The sequence below is a fragment of the Lemur catta genome, chromosome 1 (assembly GCF_020740605.2).
Source record: "Lemur catta isolate mLemCat1 chromosome 1, mLemCat1.pri, whole genome shotgun sequence".
NCBI classification, from domain to species: domain Eukaryota; kingdom Metazoa; phylum Chordata; class Mammalia; order Primates; family Lemuridae; genus Lemur; species Lemur catta.
The window spans coordinates 130,533,294-130,555,528 of record NC_059128.1 but is presented as its reverse complement, the minus strand read 5'-3'; the positions used below and the strand labels follow the sequence as shown (position 1 = coordinate 130,555,528).

General features: G+C 36.8%; 2 protein-coding genes across 14 annotated transcripts in view; one reads left to right on the top strand and one right to left on the bottom strand.

The window, feature by feature from the left end:
• NSUN6 (NOP2/Sun RNA methyltransferase 6) overlaps positions 1-1,806 on the top strand; it is a 43,050-nt gene extending 41,244 nt beyond the window's left edge. For all 11 annotated transcript variants that reach the window (XM_045534338.1, XM_045534354.1, XM_045534328.1 and 8 more), the window contains one exon: positions 1,222-1,806. In XM_045534338.1, coding sequence (XP_045390294.1) covers positions 1,222-1,434 — 213 coding nt within the window. In that variant the 3' untranslated portion in view covers positions 1,435-1,806. The remainder of the gene's footprint in view (positions 1-1,221) is intronic.
• Positions 1,807-5,270: 3,464 nt separating this feature from the next.
• CACNB2 (calcium voltage-gated channel auxiliary subunit beta 2) overlaps positions 5,271-22,235 on the bottom strand; it is a 303,538-nt gene continuing 286,573 nt past the window's right edge. For all 3 annotated transcript variants that reach the window (XM_045534272.1, XM_045534288.1, XM_045534281.1), the window contains exons 10-14: positions 21,259-21,368; positions 10,753-10,904; positions 9,062-9,157; positions 7,949-8,134; positions 5,271-7,099 (exon numbers count right to left, since the gene is read on the bottom strand). In XM_045534272.1, coding sequence (XP_045390228.1) covers positions 6,605-7,099; positions 7,949-8,134; positions 9,062-9,157; positions 10,753-10,904; positions 21,259-21,368 — 1,039 coding nt within the window. In that variant the 3' untranslated portion in view covers positions 5,271-6,604. The remainder of the gene's footprint in view (positions 7,100-7,948; positions 8,135-9,061; positions 9,158-10,752; positions 10,905-21,258; positions 21,369-22,235) is intronic.

Here is a 22,235-nt window from a genome sequence, read left to right as displayed (position 1 = left end):
AGTAGTTCAGGATTATTGCTTCTTTACAATCTGTTATATAAACTGTATAACATTTAAAAAGCTATCTTGTACTTTTTAACCCAGCACTAGTCTAACTTTCTGTCATAGTCTTTATTAGGACTGTAGTTATGATTCAATTTTTAGCCCAGGACATTGGAGATTAAGTTTAAATCTGTAACAGTGCTCACATTCATTTAAATATGCTGAACATCTAACTTTAAACCTCCCTATACAGAAAGTAACTAATTGTAATACATAAATAAAAACAATTTGGTGATGGTTTCTAGACTCAGAAATTAAGATAAGTACATCATAGATGGAGGGAAGCCTTCAGAATTCACTTGGAAGTGTATATGTACATACACATATACTCAGTATATACCTGAAAGAGATGGAAAGTTTTCCCTTTATCTCCATGGGGTAATAAACTATATGTTTTGTTAATTGTATGTCTGAAAACCTGTCTTATTAACATAGAAACATTTGTCTGTGAAATGGTTACTTAAAGTTAGGATTATAGATCTTCTTCAGTAGTTGTTTGCAAGTATCACTCAATTCCTTATGATGCTGTATTCCTCTAAACTAGTGGATACAGCTTTAATTTGTGTATCCCTTTCTAATATGTTATTGCAGTACATGTAAAAACAAGAAAAAGAAAACTTTTATCATTCAATTGGTCAGAGAGAGGTAACTTAGATGCCTAAGGAACTCCTGTCAGAGTTTTAGAGAATGACAAAGCAGAATTTTACCTATTGCTTTCTTGGTAAGAATGTTTGATTTACTGAATGCCCACTCTACGATAGGCATGATACCACCTTCTGTAAGCCTTAGAACTGAGTATTTTATCTGTTTTATAGATGAGGAAAATGGGGTTAGGTAAAGTTATTTGCTTAAGGTCACATAGCTAAAATGTGACAGCGATTTGAATCCATGTGCTTTCAACTACAGAGCTCAGGCCTTGGTAATGTCACAGTGCTTGATAAGCATGTAGGACATAATAGGTAATAGGTACTCATTCAGGTGACCACATAGTCCTGTTTTCCCACTGTACTGCCCAGAAAACAGCACGCGTGTTCCACAAAAATAAGAGGCATTTACTCATTTTTCTATAGTTGGAAGATGTGGTCATTACAACTCGATTTGTCTTTTAACTTAAATTGCACCAGGCATGCTTATTAATTACAGGATGTTCCCCCATATTTATTCACTTTGTCCAAACAGGAACCGCAGATTGGAGGAGAAGGAATGATGGGAGCTGGCCTATCATTTGAACAATTGAAACAGCTGCAGCGATTTGATCCATCTGCTGTGCCATTACAGGACACTGACATTGATTCTCTCAGAGATGCCAGAACAGAAGACATGATGTGGTTGGCAAATAAGGACTGTATAGGTTTTTTTATTGCAAAATTTGTAAAATGCAAAAGCACATAGGATAAGGATCCTCAGAAATGAAAATTGCAAACATTTGCTGTCTGCATTTTTTTTAAAAACCAAAGTGTTGTCAGGCCAACTGAGTGATGCCATGGTTGCTAAGGAAACGGAAAAGGCTGCCAGCTGTTTCACCAGGATCAAGAGAGACATAGAGGAAGTAGGAGGATGTGTGAGATTACATTTTGTGTTTTTAAAATACTTTTTTCTTTATGGGTTTAGTAGAGTATAAAGAAAAGGAGATGCCTATAGATGTCTGGAACATTTTCATTTGGGGTCTAATATTTGTAAAGAACACAAGTCATTTTTAATGTTAAAAATTAGTGAATCTAACAAAAGGAATAAATTAGCAATACTTAATGTGATTATAAAAAATTGTTTTCTGTTCCCAAGTTCCTAATAGTAAATAGTGTCCTGAATTCTTGAGGAACTATGTACCAGTAACTGAGGTAAGCATTTTACCTAACTCTCTGCTTATTATTTGGGACATCAACCTTCTTTCAAAAGAAGTATGGATCTCTTCTAAATGATAGTCTACCTTTATTATTTTTAATTTTTTTTCATGATTTTAAACTAGAAAGTAAAATGATTTCTTTGTAGATTTTAAAAATGAGAATATTCTACAATTTGGATACCTTCTCATTTTTTAGAACATATACAAGTTATTAGAAAATGGTGAAAAAGAGAAAACCCAACTTCTGACAGCTGGGAACTGGCCTAGCACTTAGAGCTGGGCCTTGACGTTCTTTTGAACATAAACCATTTCACGTAAAACCATCAGACAAGGCAATTGTGCCTATGATAGATCCAGACAAAAAAAAGACCACAATCAAATCTGGACTCAGACAAAAGACAGAACATCATTGGAACTGCAAAAATGACCGAACATCCCCTTATGGTGGCCAATTCAAGTGACTGTTTTTTAAGAAAATTAATTAGAGTGTCAGGCTTATTTCATTCTACTTACTGGCTTTTTAGATAAGATCTACTAAAATACCCAATACCCTGCCATAGTTTAAAGCCTAGCTCATGTGGTATTGAATACATCAAACTGTTTTGTGTTAGCTTTCATTCAAACCACCCAAAAGCTACTGGGCCTTGGGCATATGAAATGCACAGTGGAAAACAAATGTCTAATAGTTTGGTATTTTTTCCCCCTTCATAGGTTTCCTTTAGGAACTTCTCATGACTGTTTATTGTATCCACAACGATTACAAGGTCTCTCAGATTAGGTAAGACCTTTAGATGGACTCTTCTTTGAAGAAGCCTGTCTCAAACACCCTTCCCTGAAGTTGTTTGGGCTCTGCTCTCTTTCTCTGTATCTCATTCCTCATCTCTGTGGGTCTCCTATACTCACTGAACACACTGTCATTCAAGTTTACTAGCCATGCCCTCTAAGCCCCACATTAACACTTGGGAAACATCCTGGAGGCAGAGACCCTGTCCTTTCAGTCACTGCTGAAAGTAGATAGTCAATAAATGATACTGAATGAGAGAGAAATTATTTCAAGCATATATGTGTTTCGTTTACATCCCTCATTCTGCCTTATATCCTGTAGATGTCATTTGACTAAAGAGAAGCACTTTACCTGTGGCATTTCTCTTTCCAAGGCTTAGCATACCTCCTCAAGCTTTCAGTGTATTTTCAGAAACCCCACAAAATCCATTTCTTCTCATGCTCTCTGCAAAGCATTATTTGCTAAGCTGGGATGAAAACGTTAGAAAATCTGCGTAACAACAAAATTGTACTGGTATAAATGTTTGATTAATACCAACAAGTATCAGGATATAAACAATGCCAGCAAAATGGAAGAAAAATACTTGCATATTAAAAACATTAAGGGACACAAAGAATATTGTTAAATTTCTTTGAACATAGACAATTTTCAGTAGGTTTCATCCTTTTAAAAAATTAAGCAAATTGGAAAATAAAACATAATCTGAAGAGACACAGAAATGTAAGAAAAAAATACAATAGGGAGGGGGAAAAATCAGGAAAATGTGAGGAAAAGTTAATGTATCTTTTAACTTATTTAGTGTTAACATAGATATGTCTATGAAGCAGAAAAAGTATTTAAAATCAACAGTGAGTACATTTTACTTTAAAACCCTGTGTCACATTTTAAATAGCAAAGTACAAGTGGTAAAAATATAACTTAGCAGAAATTAAAGAACTGACCCCGATTACTCTACTAGAGGTCAGGTCTTGAATCTTTTACCTACCTTGAGCTATTTTTTTAAAATCAGACATAATGGGAAGATTACTAAAGGAACATCATGGGTTTAGCATCACCCCTAAGGAAGATGCTCCACAAGTGGGAAGAGTTGTTGAATATTTAACATAGTTTCAATTATATGAATCATTCCTAAAATGGCAATTAATACTACTACTAATGAACAGTGCAGAAGCCAGCTCTTTATTTGTTTTATGTGAATTACTTTAAACCAGGTTTGTTAAACAGTTCAGTGTAGCTGACAGTGAATGTTTAACAGGAATGCATAGCAGACCATGTTAAAAATGTGGCATTGTCCCAAAGTACAATATGACTAAGACATCCTACATTTTAGCAGCACCTTTTTGTAACAGTAACTTAAATTAGCAGTAGAGAAAGAGCATAGGAAAGACTGAAATGGGTATGACAAAAAACATAGAACTATTAAGTACATTTCCAGCATTTTCTAGGTTGACTACAAAAATCATGATTCTACAACTGAGTAGGTTAAGATTAAGCCTTTGCTGTGTGAAGACTATAATTTTACATTCCACAAGTCAGTAAATATCCCATTGTCCTTGGGATTATGTCTTTGTTTACAAATTTGCTACACAGTGTTTACACATATGCTCACTATACAATTTTCACGTGTAGACGTTCTTATGTCAAATCCTTCAGTATAGTTTTTAGAGGACTACTGATTTGTACTAGCATATTCCACAAAAGTAAGAAACTAAGAACCCAAGTACAACATAAAAAAGATGGAATCTATTAGCACTGTTCTTTGAAAGGGATTAAATATTCTGAAGTCATTAATTGGGATGAAATAATGTAGGAAAGGATCAGACTGGGTAATCAGCAACATCTTACCATGATGAAAGTTTAGCAGAAATTTAGCAATTGGAATATGGTTTCCCATTGATGTGAGAATTTTGTCAAAAAGTTACATAAGATGACCAGTTTTTATATTCTGTAAATTTCATGTAAACAGTACAGACCTAATTTACAAATTGATTCTGAGGGAAATTTTTCATATATTAACTGATAAAATGCTGTGTAACTGATTTTTGAAACTTAATTTTCTTTGGGCTAAGGGAAATAAGGACGTAAAACAGTGTAACTTACAAAAGTCTAAGAATATTTGGCAAGAACTTAGAATAATCAAGGAAGCAAAACCAAAAGTAGATTATTATAACTACTGTTATTTTGTTAATGTACAAATCTGAATTTACAGGTAGGCATTTTCCTGGGACAAACTTCAAGTGCTAGGTATGTGCACACTTAATACTGTCTTACCTATCCAGTCATGACTGGACAAAATATACACTTAAGAGACATAGAAAGGTTTTAGCCTTAAGAAGGATAACATTGTAAGCTTCTTACAGCAGTGTTGAGGCATGGAGATAGTATCTTCAAGGTCCCCCCCACCCCGTTCAGAGTAGATGTCTGACGTAGGATAATATTCTTAACATTTTATTCATTTCAAGTCCTCCCATTTTGCCCTGATTACTTCTGAAGAGCAGAAACTTTGGTTATAAGAAGCACTTCTGGGTTCTGACAGTGAAACTGTTGGAGCTGGCGGTGGGGAGGAATGATAGGAACACTAGGCAAGGTTAGAAAATGAAGTGGGAGAAGTTACAAAAATTTATTTTCCCACAAAATAATTCCACAAGCTGTGTAAACGTTTCTTACTTAAAACAAATACTCGAACACACAAAGATTTTACATTTCCAGTGAAACACTCACAGTAAAAGTTGCCTGTATTTTTACTCTCTAGGAGCAAAAACAAGGAGCCAGCAGATGAATGCTTTCCTAGTTACCTTTGGCAGCAAGCTTCCTCACATTCCCTGACTGCTCAATGGATTATAAAGCAACATACAGCACAATTAAATACAAAGCCAGGTGGGTAGAATTCTATATGTCAGTCTCTAGTTTCTTCATTAGTCTTCAGCATTCTGACTCATCTCAACCAATCACTCATGCACACTCTTACATACAGATACACACACGTGCATACAGCAGGTTCCGGCTCATATACTCCAGTGCAGTGACTATAACAGACACTAGCTACTAAGAATGTGTTTGTCACAATCAGTGTGAACTGTATGGAGTAGAACAACCTCTGGAGTTTGGTTATATTTACCATAATTTATGGTGAAAATTATAAACTTACAAGGCTGGTATAACATTCAGAAATCAAACCTTTTCAAGTCAAGCAATCACACATATTTACAGTATATACAGACTTTCTAATAGAATGAGGATAGTGTCTAGACAATGTTACTACAAATTTCCTGAATGTGGGCATTTCTAGTCCCTGTAATTCACAAAGCAAATCTGCTGACTTGGCATTAAGACTCTAAAATAGTGTGATCAAACTGATATATATATATGTATATAATTATAAGGTGTTTGCAGAAACATTTACAAACTGTCTATACAGTACACAGTACTAGTACATAGAAAATAGATTCTAACTTTATGATCCCCTTTGTGTAAGGCAAGACTGAATCTGTCCCCAAATTTAGTCAGCCAGAGGTACAAGCAAGAAACAGTGGTCCATGAATGAATGAATATGCAAATCAGGTGCCTGCGTATTAAAAATCTAGAGATACAAGAAATTCCACTTTTTCTCTGTGCTGATTCTGGCTTGCTGGATACATCAGCTACATTTCCTGGATGGCAACAGATTTTGTTCAAGTGGCAGCTACCCAAAACAGTTTTTGAAGAGTCCAGCATAGAACCGGAGGACTGCAGCCGTACCAGGCCAATTTGTATAGCACTTACAAAAGAAAAAAAAAGTATATTAATACTCTATTTCATGCTATTGCTATTCAAGCAACAGCAATACAAAATACTACGAGACAGATCACATATGATTGTAATATAGACCCCCAAAGATTTTGTTTCAGGGGGCTATTATACAAGACTTCCAAAAAAAAACCACAAAAGGGCAAAAGTCATTGGCGGATGTAAACATCCCTGTTCCACTCCCCGGCCTCATTCCGTTTTTTGGATATTATTTCTCCATCCTTGTCACAGTAGCGATCCTTGGATTTATGACGGCTCCGTTGTTTGTTGCATTCGTTGTGGTCCTGCTCTCGATCCGTGTCCCTGGAACGGTGCCGCGGCTCCCTGTGTCTGTGGTCACTGCTCCCGTGGGTCTCATCTCTGTGGTTATGGTCACGGTGGGAGACATAGTGGTCCACGTGTTCATGGGAATAATCTTCCTTTGGCTCCACGTAGGCAGAGTCTCGACTCTCCTGGGTTTCTGAATCAAACGTCTCTTGCCTGGAGAGGCCTCGACTTGTGCCACTGCGATGGTTGTGGTGGGGGGCAGAGGAGGAAGAACGGTGCTGGGATTTCTTGACTGGTTCCAGGCAAGGTTCTTCTTCAGCTTGGGAAGCAGACCGGATGGGAGCGGAGCGATCAGTCCTCTGCTCACCTTGAGAACCCTGGCGAGGAAGGGAGGGCACACAGGCACAAACCAAGGTCAGCATGTAAAGAACTAGCAGGGCAGAGCAAGTCTATTCAGGTACAGTCTTTAGGTATCTAAAATGTTGAAATGAATCCTAACCTACATCACTTAAGTCCTTTGACAGTGTCCAGTGGCATTTGTAAGGTAAGTGCTTAGAATAGTGCACACAGTAATTTTTTAAAAAGAAACAGTGTTCTCTTATATTTTCTCTTGTGGTTCAAATACAGATGCAGGTCCCTGAGATTTTTCTATACATAGATGTACACTTAAGCAGAGGCATTTCAGAAAAACATTCTAAAATAATTAAAAATATAAAGTGCTGAAATGGCAACATGGGACAGGTATTGTTCTAGGACCTTTGCATGTAACAACTCACTAATACTACAGCCCTATGAGGTAAGGTCATCTCATGAGAAAAGATAGGAGATGAACCAATTAACTACAATACTCTCAAGCGCTAGTGTACCCTTATTATTCCTGAGGCAAGAGCAAGCAGTTAGGGAACTTGTCCCAGGTTGTACACCCAACCAGAGGGAGAGCCAGGACTTGAATCCAAGTGGTCTGCTTCCACACCCTGTGCTGCTGACTACCCTGTCTTAAAGAACATGTAGTTATTAGTGAGTTTTACAGCCTATGTATATCCATAGTATATTCTGTTTACATTGCTTTTCTTACAGATACACCGTCTTGCTGGACTTGATTAAATAGCTCGTAATGTTTGTCTCTGTGTAGTTAGGGTACAGGAACAAGCCTTGCACTGGCTATCTGCACTTGGCTCTCCATGGTATCTCCTTAGATAGCCTTCTTTCTCTGAGAACTCCCTTACCTGTGAATTCGAGGCTAGGGTGGGGCTAAGAGGCAGAGTTGAAGTGGCTAAGGTACGGCTAAGGAGAGGGTTGGGGACACTGCTGCTGGGAGGATGGGTGGCCTTCCAGTAGGCCTCCAGATAGTCAGCCAGGTGCTCACAAGCATCCTCAAGCTGGTTCTCATCCAAGATCACATCAAACAACTCCTGCAGAGGCAGACAGAACATTTACACCAGCCCATGGCGGACGGAGTTCCCACCCCCTTCCCCCAACCGCATATAAGAGGGAGAGAGAGGGGCAGAGGAGCTGGACCCCGAGGTATGTGCTCCTACCTTTCCCCTTTTCTGGTGGCCGATTGTCTTACTTAGCATAAAAGTATCTATTCACTTCAAATCAGTATTTAGGACACTGAATGCTTAACCAGTAACTTTTCTGTGCTGTCACACTCTTAACAGTGAATAACGAATAAAAATCTGAACAGTACAGGCAGAAGCCTGTTCTTGACATAGGGATTGTGAAATCGTAATTTGGAAATGAATAAAGCAAGATTAGGACACGAGATTTAGCAGAAGCAACTGAGACCACTGATAAGTTGACATGGTCCTAACTTCACAGTTCATTAGGGAAAAAAACAATGCTCACTATTCAAAAGACTTAAAAAAGTGTTTAGCAAATTTTAACATACTTCTAGTAAGCAAAAGTTGATATAACTCTTACAGCCTGTAGAATAGCTGCACTTAGGAGAGATCTGTAGTCCCAAGGCATCATATGTTGTAAAGGCATGGATTAGAGGAATCTGGCTAACTTTAGTACTTAGAAATTTATTTTCACAGGTTCTCAGTTACTGTGATCAGATGTGAATAATAAACCAACCCCAAAAGATCCATCTTACAAACCAAATTTTTGTAACCATGGTCTTATGTTAGATATTAACAAAATGAGGTCACCACAGACTGCACCATAGCTTTTTGTGAAGCAAGACAGTTCACTTCCTTGGAATGAAGACCCCTTTGATTAAGGAGGATTCTCTTCCCTGACAAGTGTTTATCTGTTTTTTGTTTGCTTGTTTTTTAAAAAATAATGCCAGGTCTGATCTCTTCAACTGAATTATACCATAGAGAGAGAGAACTTACTGGAGGACACTGAGCCAGTTTATCAGCTGCTACCATCTGGACATTGAGGTGTTTAGCTTGAGATTTCCCTCGAGATTTTATTAACCTTTGTAAAACCTGTAAAAGATAGGAGTTTTTAAGAGAGGAATATCTGAACTCATGTAAACTACAAGGTACATTATTGATTCCTTTCTCTGGGGCCGCCTTTTTAACATATAGTCCCTTTTCGTATATGGTACAAGGGGCTTACAATATATTGAGCTATAAAATACAATGGGTAAGATTATCTGCAAAATTAACATGTTAACATAAAACTCAGGTGCAAACTTTAAGCACCAGCGTAGCGCTTATTCTGAGTCTTCTACGCTACCAGTTTGCAAACACTTTGTCTCAAAACCTTTTTGGGTTTTAAAAAGTTGTTGAGGACCCCCAAAAGCTTTTGTTTGTCTAATATTTACATATTAAAACAGAAATTCTAAAAACATTCAAAATTAATAAATCTGTTACACATTAACATAAATTACTTATTTTTATAAAACCAGCTCTCTATTTTTTTTTTTTTTTCAAATGCAATGCCTGGCTTCATAGAAGACAAGTCTATCTGCTTCTACAGTCAATCTACTACAAGGTATCGTTTTATTTGAAATATGCAAAGAAAATCCAAGCTCCTGCAGATGTGATTCAGAAAAGGAGGAGTATTTTAGTGGCATTTACAGGTAATTGTGGATATTCTTCTTTGATACTATACAAAAAACTCAGAGTAGTTGCCATGGGAAATCTGAAACCATATTCAGTGAACTTACTCTTCCCATTAATCTGTCTTGAAATTAACATCATTCATTGATCATTTGAAAAATAATGGGGTTCACTGAGTTCTTCCATTGGCAACACATACTGTTAGTTCTTCTCCTTGAAGTGACAGCCTTGCTTTCTTTTTTTTTAAGGGACAGGGTCTTGCTCTGTCAACCCGTCTGGGATGCAGTAGTTGGATCATAGCTCACTGTAACCTCCAATTCCTGGGCCCAAGCAATCCTCCTGCATCAGCCTCCCTAGTAAGCTAGGACTACAGGTGTATGCCATTACACCCAGGTAATTTTTTTTAAAAAAAATTTTGTAGACATGGCGGTCTCACTACATTGCTCAGGCTGGTCTTGAACTCATGAGCTTAAGCAATCCTCCTGCCTGGGCCTCCCAAAGTGCTGGGGTTAAAGGCATGAGCCACCGCGCCCAACCAACAGGCTCACTTTCTTCAAGAAGTTATCTACCAAATACCCAAGCCTGAATAAGCATAGCCTGTCAGTTGTTCCTTGAGATAAAAATGGTGTTCCATGAAAAAAGTGGCTAGTTTAGTTCACAACTCAAATAATCACATCAGTGCTTGTCCTATTTCATTACACAGAATATTAAAAAGACTTGTACTTAAGAGTCCAAATTTAATAAATGTCACTACATCAGGATACTCAAGTGAAACTGGCTTTTTTTCCCCCTTAAACAGAACATGGTGGTGCCAACACAATAACTGCTAGTGCTTTTGATGCCACAGTCTTGATTCATGCTTAGGGTCCATCAGTTGATATCAGTCTTACAAATTCTTGATGAACAAATGTCCCCATGAGCTCTACATTCATCATAATGGCTGTTACACTGAGAAGAACATAAAACACATTTTAGTAAAGTTTGATCATAGAGCAAATAATAGCAACCCTACTTACCTTAGGAGAGGAAATCTTTACATACACTATAATGGGGGCCAAAGAGGTTTTACTAAGTTGAGCTGGATGATTAATAGTATCTGCATCAAGGACTACCAATTGCAGTGTTCTTGCAAGTTCAAAAATCCTTTCAATTTCACTCTGAACTTCCGCTGTAAAATGTTAAATAGAGTTCAATTAGTTCGAGTACAGTATTTTTAGACTAAATTAAGTAAAATGATACACTGTTTCTTCAACAAGAAGGTAGGTAGGTCAGCCATTATGTTAATGTTTACAAGCAACAGAATTGATGTAAGGTATCCTTTGTGCAAAGGTCTGTTTCTGCCCAGCACCTTCAGAATTTACAGAATTGCTCTCTTAACCAGCTTTAAATTTTATTTTAGTATAATGCTATATATATCAGTGGTACTTTTTTTGTTCTTGCTCTGCTGACTTTTTTGTGCTATAAAACCTTTATGAAATTATTTCATAAAACTATTAAATAAAAAATTTAAAAGATATCTTTCATGTGTTTCTAACCACTTTACCCTAGCGACCATTACTAGCTTTCCTTTTCATGCATGGATTTACCTACATTTATGTGTCACCTATTCATATGCTGTCTAGATATGTTTATTAAAACCATAACCAGAGAGTCATGAAGGGTGTCTATAAACAAACTTGTTCAGAAGCACACTACTCATATTTTCCACCAACAAAGGAATTGGGCCTGCAACATTCATGTTTTAAAGGGGCCATTACCTAAGGGCCGCACTACAGAAATCCAAACTATACAGTTTATTGAAAACTGGTCACCAAACATTTCAAAATCTGCTTGAACTCCAAGACAATTACATTCAGTTCTTCTGCTGCTCCATGATCTCTCTTAATAACTTAAGTAGCCAGAAGCTACTATATTAGGCAGCGTAGGTCTATAAAACATATTATGTAGCTTGCAGTTCCCACTGTAGTCACGGAGGATCATTTCCTTGAGATTCCTTCAGGCCAGCAAACTTGGACCTGTGAATGCCTTTTCATTCCTCTTAAGTCACTGATCATCTGCCTTACAATATGTGTGACCAGAGTCCTTTTATTTACCTGGATGTCTTAAGATACTAGCTTTAAAATAACATTTGGTCACACATATCCATGATACAGTTGTGCTAAAAGAAGAAAAAAAAAAAATCAAGCTGCTGGATTTACCAGTATGTAAGAAACACGGAACAGAATCACATAAACTACACCAATGTAATACAGTTAGTAAAATTCAAACTGAAAACCCTACAGAAGAAGAAACCCAATGTCTTCAAGAAATCTCAAGGGAAAAAAGACACAAAAAATCCATAGATTGACAACAGAGTAAATAGACAACCTACAGCATAGAAGAAAATATTCACAAACTATGCATCTAATACCAGAATCTACAAAGAACTCAAACTGAACAAGAAAAAAAAAAAAAACCTGATGAAAAGCAAGGAAAGGACAGGAACAGACATTTTTTCAAAAGACTTACAAATGGCCAAAAAACATGAAAAAATGTTCAATATCACTAATCAGAGAAATGCAAATTAAAACCACAGTGAAATATCTTACTCCAGTTAGAATGGCTGTTATTAAAAAGTCAAAACTAGTGCAACCTCTACGGAAAACAGTATCGAGAGTCCTCAAAGAAGCAAAAATAGATTCCCACTACTAGGTATTTACCCAAAGGAAAATAAGACATTCTATCAAAAACATACCTGCACTTGTATATTTATTGTAGCACTGTTCACAATAGCAAAGATCTGGAACTATGCTAAGTGACCATCAATTCATGAGTGGATAAAGAAAGTGTGGCACATCTATACACACACATACACACTGTGGAATACTAGTCAGCGATAAAAACGGAATGAAATCGTGTTTTTTACAGCAACATGGATGGAACTGGAGGCCATTATCTTCAGTAACTCAGGAACAGAAAATCAAACGTCACAGTCTCATAAGTAGGAGCTAAATTAGTACACATGGACACAGTGTGGAATAATAGACACTGGAGACTTAGAAGAGGAGGAGGGTAGGAGAGGGGTGTGGGATGAGAAATTACTTGATACCATGTACACTAACCGGTTGAGGGTTACACAACAAAGCACAGACTTCACCGCTGTGCGATATATCCGTAAAACAAAGCTGTACCTGTACCTCACAAATCAATAAAAGTTTTCTTAAAAAGCATGCTTACAAAAAAATCTGTGCATTAAGAGAGACTTAAGAGACCCACGAACCAAAATGTATGGACTTCATTTGGATCCTAATTCAGGCAAACAGTACCTTATAATGCATAAATGAATAAACTTGATAAACCATGACTGGGATTTGCTTCCAAATAATCTGTGGGTATTTTGGGGGGAGGAAGGGGAAGACTATAAATCAAACAAGATTGGCCATGAGTAGCTGATTGTTAAGACTGGGTGATGAGTACCTGGGGTTCGTTATAACACTCGCTTTATTTTCATATATATTTGAATTTTCTTTTATTAACAGTTTTAAAGATAAAAATGGCATTCTGATATTCCTTTTCATAATACTGTTCTAAGCTAGTACCAGGATCTCCCCCTGTCACCTGGTCTGCAGTGCAGTGGCATCATCATAGCCCACGGCAACCTCAGCCTCCTGGGCTCCAGCAATCGTCCTGCCTCAGCCTCCCAAGCAGCTAGAACTACAGGCGCATGCCACCACACCGGGCTAATCTGTTGATCTTCAACTTTATTACAGTTACCACCTTGCTGCTTCTTTGTGCCCTATAAACGTTTACATGGCCACTGAACCCTGACACTCAAGTTCCAACCTAAATTAACATTTATTGTAAGCATTAAGAAATTTGATCACAAAGATTTTCATCTATATTAGAAACTATTCACATACTCACAGAATCCCTATACCTTAAATGTAACTTTCTTTTAAAGGTTTGAGTGCTATATTTTTATTGATAAGTTTAACATTGTGTTCATTGAATAAAATCAGAATAACAGATAGACATAAAGTAATCCATAATTGTATTACATATCCAGAAATTATTTCCATTAATATATAGGAATACATATGTGTGTATATATATACATACACACATATATCAATATCTTTCTAGTAGTCTTACAGACACAAATACTTTATACCTTTTCAGTTAAGGGAAAAACTGAGATAATTTAAAAGATTTTAAAGTGGCCTTTCAGAATCCCAGCACAACAGTGCCTTAGTAAATACAACCTTAAAGAGAGATAACACATTGGGATGAAAATACTTTTAACTTCCAAGTAAAAATGATGCCTTCAAAAAGAAATGTATCCATACCAGGAATTTCCCTTTGACAGAGTACATCATGCTTAGAATTTATTTCAAAAATGAAATGTCACTTTCCTAATGTTCATTTCTGAAACTGAAAGAGAAGACTCAACATCCATTTGGTACTTTAGAATTGTCCTAACTGGTCAAAGAATGCAGCCCAGCATCTTGCAGACGAGGCAAACCTTACTCACCTCCCCACATCACAAAGTTTTTTTATATTCATTGAATTAAAATGAACTGAAAAATGAATAACATTGTTCCTATGCTGTATATCTCTGATAGCTACAAACAATACCCAGGAACAATCAATGTTTTCTCCAAGAAGAAAGAGAAGTTAACTTAATTTTGAAGGAAATTTCTGTAATCAAACAATACTGTGAAAACAGAGATGGTGGTTACTTTCGCTGGGGCTAGTGTTGAGGGACGTCTGAGGGGTCAGTAAGGAATTAATAAAACCCAGAGGCAGCTCTGGTATCAGTTATTTAATGGTAATGCCAATGCTATTTTCATAATCACTAGGCACAAAACTCCTAGATTTTTATTAGTTCCTGCCTTGTCTTAATAAAGAAAACCTATAAAGCCTTCTCTAGCCACCTTTCTCCAACCCAGTAAGTTCTGCCTTTGAGTTCCCTCTGCAAGGTAGCAAAGTGGCTTGGGGCAGAAACTAGGCACTGTCACTTCATAGAGCCATGTGACTGATGGATGTTTCACCTCTTGGAACCTGAGTATTCTTATTTGTAAAATGGAAATGGAGACTACATGAATCAACATGCAAAGCTTCTGTCACAGAGCCTGTCCCATGATAAGTACAGATGGTCCTTACTTCTGGGTATGTAATAAGATTATTACCAATGGCAGTATGACTTATGATTTTTTCCACTTTATGATGGTGTGAAAGCAACACGCATTCAGTAGAAACTACATCAAGTACCCATACAACCATCCTGTTTCTCACTCTCAGTATTCAATAAATTACATGAGATATTCTACACTTTATTCCAAAATAAACTTTGTGATAGACGACTTTGTCCAACTGTAGGCTTATGTAAGTGTTCTCAGCACATTTAAGTTAGGCTAAGCTATGATGTTCAGTAGGTTAAGTGTATTAAATGCATTTAATTTTCAACTTAATGTGTTTGTCAGCACATGACCCCATTGTAAGTTGCAGATCATCTGTACTTAATAAACCTCACATATGACTTTGTACCTACCTCTGTTAACACTTATCTGTATTTCAGTGGTGTGATTAAAAGTTCAGAACAATATGAAATTATTTCTATTCTTTCCCTCAGCACAGTGCCGGGTACGTAGTTGGCACTCAGAAAGTGTGCTGAAAGAATGAATTATAAGGTTTTTAAAAATAAAAGCAAAAACTGCTGTTGTAGAAAAAAATCATTAAATCTTAAAAACATGAGTAAATTTGGCAACCAAATGTATTTACATGAAATCAGAGTCTCCCTTTGGATGGAGACGTTGCTATAGTCGGGCCATCAGAGCAACACAATATAATTAAAATTGTGCCGATTCCTCAAGACAGACATAGCTACCCTGTAATGAATAGGTCAAAAGGAGGTAAGTAGTGAGATTCAACAGATCAACTAGTCCATAAATTCCAGTTATTTCCAAGGCTATCATAAAGCCCAACTATCCTCAGCCCTTTATTCTCCATAAATTATTTTCGCTCTTCCTAGAAGATTACAGATGTTCAAGTAATGCAATCAACATCACTGAAAAATGGCTCCACCCAGTGCAAAACACTCTTGGACTGGTAGAACACCTTGGTTCCTAGCATTGGCTTTATAATCTAGCAGGTGCCTCGCTCCATAGCCTTTCACATCCTGTGGTTCTCAGGTTCTTTATATCACATAGTGATGGGCTTGAACTAGATCAGTAAGTTCTCAAACTTTGGCATACAGTAGAGTCACGTGGTGGGCTTAAACTACAGATGGTATCAGCCACTCCCAGAGTTTCTGATTCAGTAGATCAGGATGGGGCCTGAGTATTTTCATCCCTAACCAATGTCCCTGTCATACTGATGCTATTGATTTGAGGACCACACTTGGCAAACCACTGACCTATACTTTTATTTGGTCAATATTTTTTCACTTTCAGTACATAGTTTTTGCTATTATGTGGTACAGTTATGTACCACAACCACATATTTGAATACAAATGTGTCCAAAGAGGTACAAAATTGACTTGTCTCTGGAAAGTTGCCTGTGGTAAAACCAAACCACAATTTGAGGATATTACAAAGTTGGGCAGTTTAAAAAAACTCTGTGGTACATTCTTTCACAAAGCAGTAATGTAATTATCTACCTTCGTTATATTTTAACATTTGATTTGGAACTGGCAAATATCTGTATTGCCAGACTTTCTACTATTTGAATTCAAGTAATATATTTATAAGCATATAATGTTCCTTATTTGCATTCTCCAAGTCTGAAAAGTACAAATAGCCAATGTAAATATTTTAAGTTATGATTCTTAATCAGTATCCTAACTGAGGAAAAAGGACTTTTCTGAGCCTTTATGAAGCCATCCATACATGCAAAGAAGTCTTGTACCACTCCAAATATGTGAGGATGTACTTAAAGCTTCAGAACCTTCAGGATTTATTTTTTTCTTCTCATACAATGGTCCATTAGCATAGTTAACTCCAGAGGCAACATGATACACTTTCATTTGTGCAACCGAACAGGGGTTTATCCTACTCTTTGGGAAACACAGCTCCTCTTTCAGAGTTCTGGGCATCTGAGCGTCCCTGTTGCTGTCTCCACCAGGAGACCCCTTTCCTGCTCCTTGAACCTGAACTGAGTGTTTATCTTGGACCTTTTGGTGCCTATGCCAATGCCCAGTTCCAGTTTCCCAGTTGCAAGAATCCAGGCTACAGGATCCCAGAGGAAAAAAAAAACTGTAAGCTCATCATCATTTCAGTTGGACCTAAAATTTCGGTCATCTTCTCTCATCTGCCTGCTATGTTTTATTTTTCAGTCTTCAAATAACCGTTCTTTGCATCCTGTGCAGGTTTTATAGCTGTTCCAAGTGGGAGAGACAGGGTGAAGTGTACTGACTCCATCTTACCCTGGAATGGAACTCCCTCAATTACATTTTTAAGAACTTACAAGATCTACTATAAAAGGTAAAACCGGCTGTAGTTACCAACCATAAATAACCAAAATAAAATACAAGACATGAGGAAAGAGGAAAGCTGAATAAAACAAAATATAGAAAAAGACAGCAAGTAGATCATTTCAGAAAACTGATTTACACTGGTTAAATCCCCCTGTGTATATAGGTTTTTGGAGAATTAAAAAATCCATATGCTGCTTATAAGAAATAAATCTCAAAATCTCACAGAAAGCTTAAAAGTATAGGCAATAACCACAAACATATGCAAATTACCAAAAAATTAGGCAAATACTATTTTTAAAAAGTAAAGAAAACTTGTAATAGCATATAAAGTCAAATTTAAGATAAACATAATACAAAAATTTTGTTATATACAAATACAATATGTAACAAAATTGTGAGCCTTTATATCAATAACAGCACTGGGATATGTCAGCTAAAATTACTAATCAATTATGAATTTCTCATATTTGTAATAGCTTTAATCAAACTGTAACAGATAAGTTAGCAAAAAAAGGTTACAAAGGCTCTGATTAATATCATTAATACAGGTGATTTAATAGAAGTTAAATGTAAACTTAATAATAGTCTAGATATAAAGGAAACAAATATCCAACCACTTGAGGGATTCCAAAACAAACAATGGTTTAGCTCAATGGTGTTTAAAGTATGGTTCTGGAACCAGCAGCATTAGTATCTCTTAGAAATGTGCTAAAAACACAGATTCCCAGGCCACATCCCAAACTTACTGAATCAGAAACCCTGGGGGTGAAGCCCAGCACTCTGTGTTTCAACATGCTTTCCGTGGAGTTCTGATGCAAGCTCAAGTTTGTAAACCACTGTCCTAAGGATTGAGATTTTTTTTTTTAGAAGTGCCTGATCCAAGTACCGCTTGCTGTTACTGTGAGGATAATGAGTATTTTCAGAATAGAATAGAAACAATTTCTGAAATGGGTTACTGAGGAAGCATCTTCATTAAATAAGCAATTTTTTTTTTTTAAGTGTGATCTCCAAGAACTTGTTAGAAATGCACATTCTCATACTTCATCCCACACTTACTAAATAAGAACCTTTGGGGTTGGGACAAGCAATCTGTGTTTTAACATACCCTCTAGGTGATTCTTATGCAGGCTAGAGTTTGAGAATCACAGATGTAAAGAGAAAGAAAATCAGCAATGACAACTCCATGTAACAACACTCATGGAAAGCACCCGGTGCTGTCTGGCTTCAGATCTAGATTTATCTTATACACTTTAGTCTTTGAATAAGAAATAGAAGAATTATATAAACTATGCACTGTATTTGAAAAATCAGAATTGACACTGCTAATATTTCTTCTTGGTCCTATGAAAGGGGAAAGAAAAAGAAAAGAAAAAAACTACTAATAATAGCAACCGCCATTGACTTATCTCCTACTACTATGTGTCAACACATTCTAGCCACATCGCAATCCTAAGGATACATTCTAATATTTTCACCATTTTAAGGATGGGAAATAGTCAGAAAGACTGTAATCTACCAGCTTAAAATCAATAAGACTAACAAAGACCTGAAGGAAAGCAAGAAGAAGAAATATAAAAGCAAAATTTAAAAAAGAGAAAATGGGAGCCTTTAGTGCCACAAATAATCCTAGTAGCATATATACATAAACTTACATACCTAGAGTAGTACAGGATCAGTTTTGCACAAAGCTCCAATTTTAAAATATTTCCCATCCCATAGGGTCCACATAACACTCCTAACGTCATTTAACATGTGATACTGGGGGATGAGTGTTCTCTGATCATTCTCTTGCCGGGTTTATTTTTCTTTTTCAAATCATCTTTGCCCTCGCACTACTGTGAGAAAAACTAAAAATCTTCATGTTGTACAAAGAATTAGTTAATGTGTAATTCATGCATTCCTCTTCTTCAGCGATATTAGAAAAGGTTTTTGCACATTGAGTTTCCTAGGAATCCAGATGACGCATCTGGCCAGTCTGTATCACCAATTCTCTGGGCTCTGGGCCCATGGCCACCTTCCACGGGGTCCAGGTTCTCGTCCCTCTGACCCTCCCTGCTCTATGTTAGTAGAGCACTAAAGTCGGGGATGGAAATGCCCCATCCAGAAAGGCAGTGGGTGTTGCCAGTCTTTATCTGGCCTTGACCTCTGGGCATTTGGATCACTGAAACGCATTCCCTCCTGACTGTGCTACTTCTCTCTGCACATTTTCCATGCAAAGCTATTATTTCCTGTTCTTTCTCAAGAGCCTACTTTCTCTGCCAATGCTCTAAATACTGGTGGCTTGTCAGGGGTCTGAGCTTGTCTTAACCTTCTCATTCTCGATTCTCTGACTACATGTATAAACTAATGGCTTCCAGATATAAAGTACGGTCTATAGTTATTAACAGATTCTGTATTTATGAATTCACACACTTGCTACAATTAATTTATAACCTCAACAGCAGTAATATTCATGGCACTTTGGCAATCATTTGTGGACATACAGAGTAGCGACAATTTGAGTCACACAATGCACATGCTCCTAGTTGAGGCTGAGCGAAGCAATGCTCTGCCTTCTTGTTACAGCTCTTAGACTGTAAACAAGTGTCCTTTTCATGGTCTATTTAGTGACATATATTTTGCATTTTTGCACTTTTGAATTGATTATTTCACTGTTTAAAATGGCCCCCAAGCATAATGCTGAAGTGCTGTGTAGTGTTCCTAAGCACAAGACTGATGTGCCTTATTAGAGAATACACGTGTTAGATGAACTTCATTCAGGGATGAGTTACAGTGTGGTTGCCTGTGAGTTCAATGTTAATAAAAAAGTTAAAAAAAATAACGTATAGTCAGTAGTTACAAAAAGCGTTGGTAATCTAAATAAATCTTTTATGTCACTGATTCAATTGATGAGTCTAAACAATTTACTTGACTTCGTTAATCACTTGAATATATTAAAGAAGCAATTTTATAATAATTCCTGTGAGCATCAAATAATGTGTGATAAGAAGATAAGGACATAAAAAGAAACTGCAATAAGCACAACAGATGATCACATTTCTCCCCTCTAACAAATTTCTAAACCTGTTACTGAAGTTTCATTAATGAGAAGTTGTTAGGTGAGGAACAAAATTTACTTCTATAATATATCATACTCATTACTAACAGATGAAGGTTATTATTTCTAATAGTTTTTCTATTATGGAATGATACTTAAACTAAAAACTCCTATATTAAAAATGAAGCTCCCCAAAATTTATATATTTAACATATAAATATTAATAGAAAAAAATTAACTAAGCTCAAAGATCTTACACAACAGTCCTCGGAAAATTTGCTTTATAAAAACAGAAACCTAACAATCCAGTGAGTCACATGTGTAACAGTGATTAACCAAAAACTCCCAGCACATGCCAAAGAGAAGAAATAGCTGAAGGGTCTCAATTTGATCAAATCAATGCATGTTAATACGCAGTGTGCAAACACCACTCTGTAAACATGTTAACTAAAATCCCTACACTGTTTTTACAAATAAAACAAAAATGTTGCTATCAATGGAAAATAGCCAGGAATTGACCTCATCCCTTTATCAATTTCAACATACGCACACTAACTACATCATCCTGAATTTCATTATTGCTATAATTCAAGTATTACAGGGTACTTGGGATAATAGCCATCATTTATGGACTACATACCATGTTTAATCCTTACAATAATTCAACAAGGTAGTTACTATCTTTTTTTTTAAATGAGGAAACAGCCTTCAAGAGATTAATAAACTTGCTCATGGTAACGCTGATGCAAAGCCAACAGTTTTTAGAGTCTGTAGACACCAAAGCTCACATCAGTGAAAACAAACCACAACCACAACATTAATTTTGACAACGTGGAATTTTTAACTTGAAGCTATCATAACAAATCCTTCCATGCCACAAAATCATTAAGACCATAGCACTAGCTACTGGGAACACATGTTGTTTTTTTATATACTCTGTGACACATGGAATTATTATCTCGTTAGATCTTCTCATTGTCATCTTCAGGAGAGGAGTGTTAAAATAGCTTAAGATCATTGCACGGACTTACCTAAGCTTGACCTTGTGTTAGATCTTTCTATTATTGCATGCTTACTGGGATTGTTTAATACTGAGCGTTTGGCAAGCGAGATATCAGCAGTGACCCTTGTGATGGATATCCTGTTGGCGAAAAAATAACAGACAACCTGAAGGTCATTAATCTAATCAAAGGAGGAAGAAGTACATGCCCCAAACAAATATGAAATATAGTGACCATACTTCCACACCATATATGTGAGGGCACTTACTCGTTCATTTTTGTTTATCCTGCACCTTAGTTAGCATTAATTGATTGCTTACCAACCACCAGGTGTGTACTAAGCACTTTACCTGAATTCTCATTAAATCATCCATTATCTCACTTTTGCTGATGAACAAAATGAGCCACAGGGAGATTATCTATCCAAGGCTGTGTATGTATTAAATGGTGGAGCTGGGATTTGAACCCAGACTTTTGAGCTTATATTCTTAGCCCCTGCACCCACAGCTCAGCCCTGTCATAGCCATCAATAATAAGTAATAAGACAAACATGGTATTGCCTCAGAGAGTTAAGAGTCTAGTGGCAGAGATAAATAATAAAGATTATGATGATGGTTGTGAAGAGAACGTGCAGGGTATTATGATATGATAATGAGTTGGGGGATCATTTTAGACAGTATAGAAATGAGAGCAACAAAATTTGGAAGCTGGAACTAGTAAGTGACTTAGACTGCAGAAATCTGAATATTCAAGTCAACAGTAGGAAAAGCTGTGAAGCAAAGTTGAAGGCTCACGATATCTCTGAAAAAGGTGGTGAGGGTGGGACCAAAAATAGGAGGTTTGGTTAAAAAAATCTGTTTCAGGGTCAGAGCGCTCCACTTCCCCACAACATCAGGTAGCCAGGTGACAATTTTTTTCCTGCCTGGGATAAAACCACAGAGTTGTTATCTGCTGATAAGAAAAGAGAAGGCCTCTAACCGAGGACCCTCGGCAAAGCAAGGACAGAA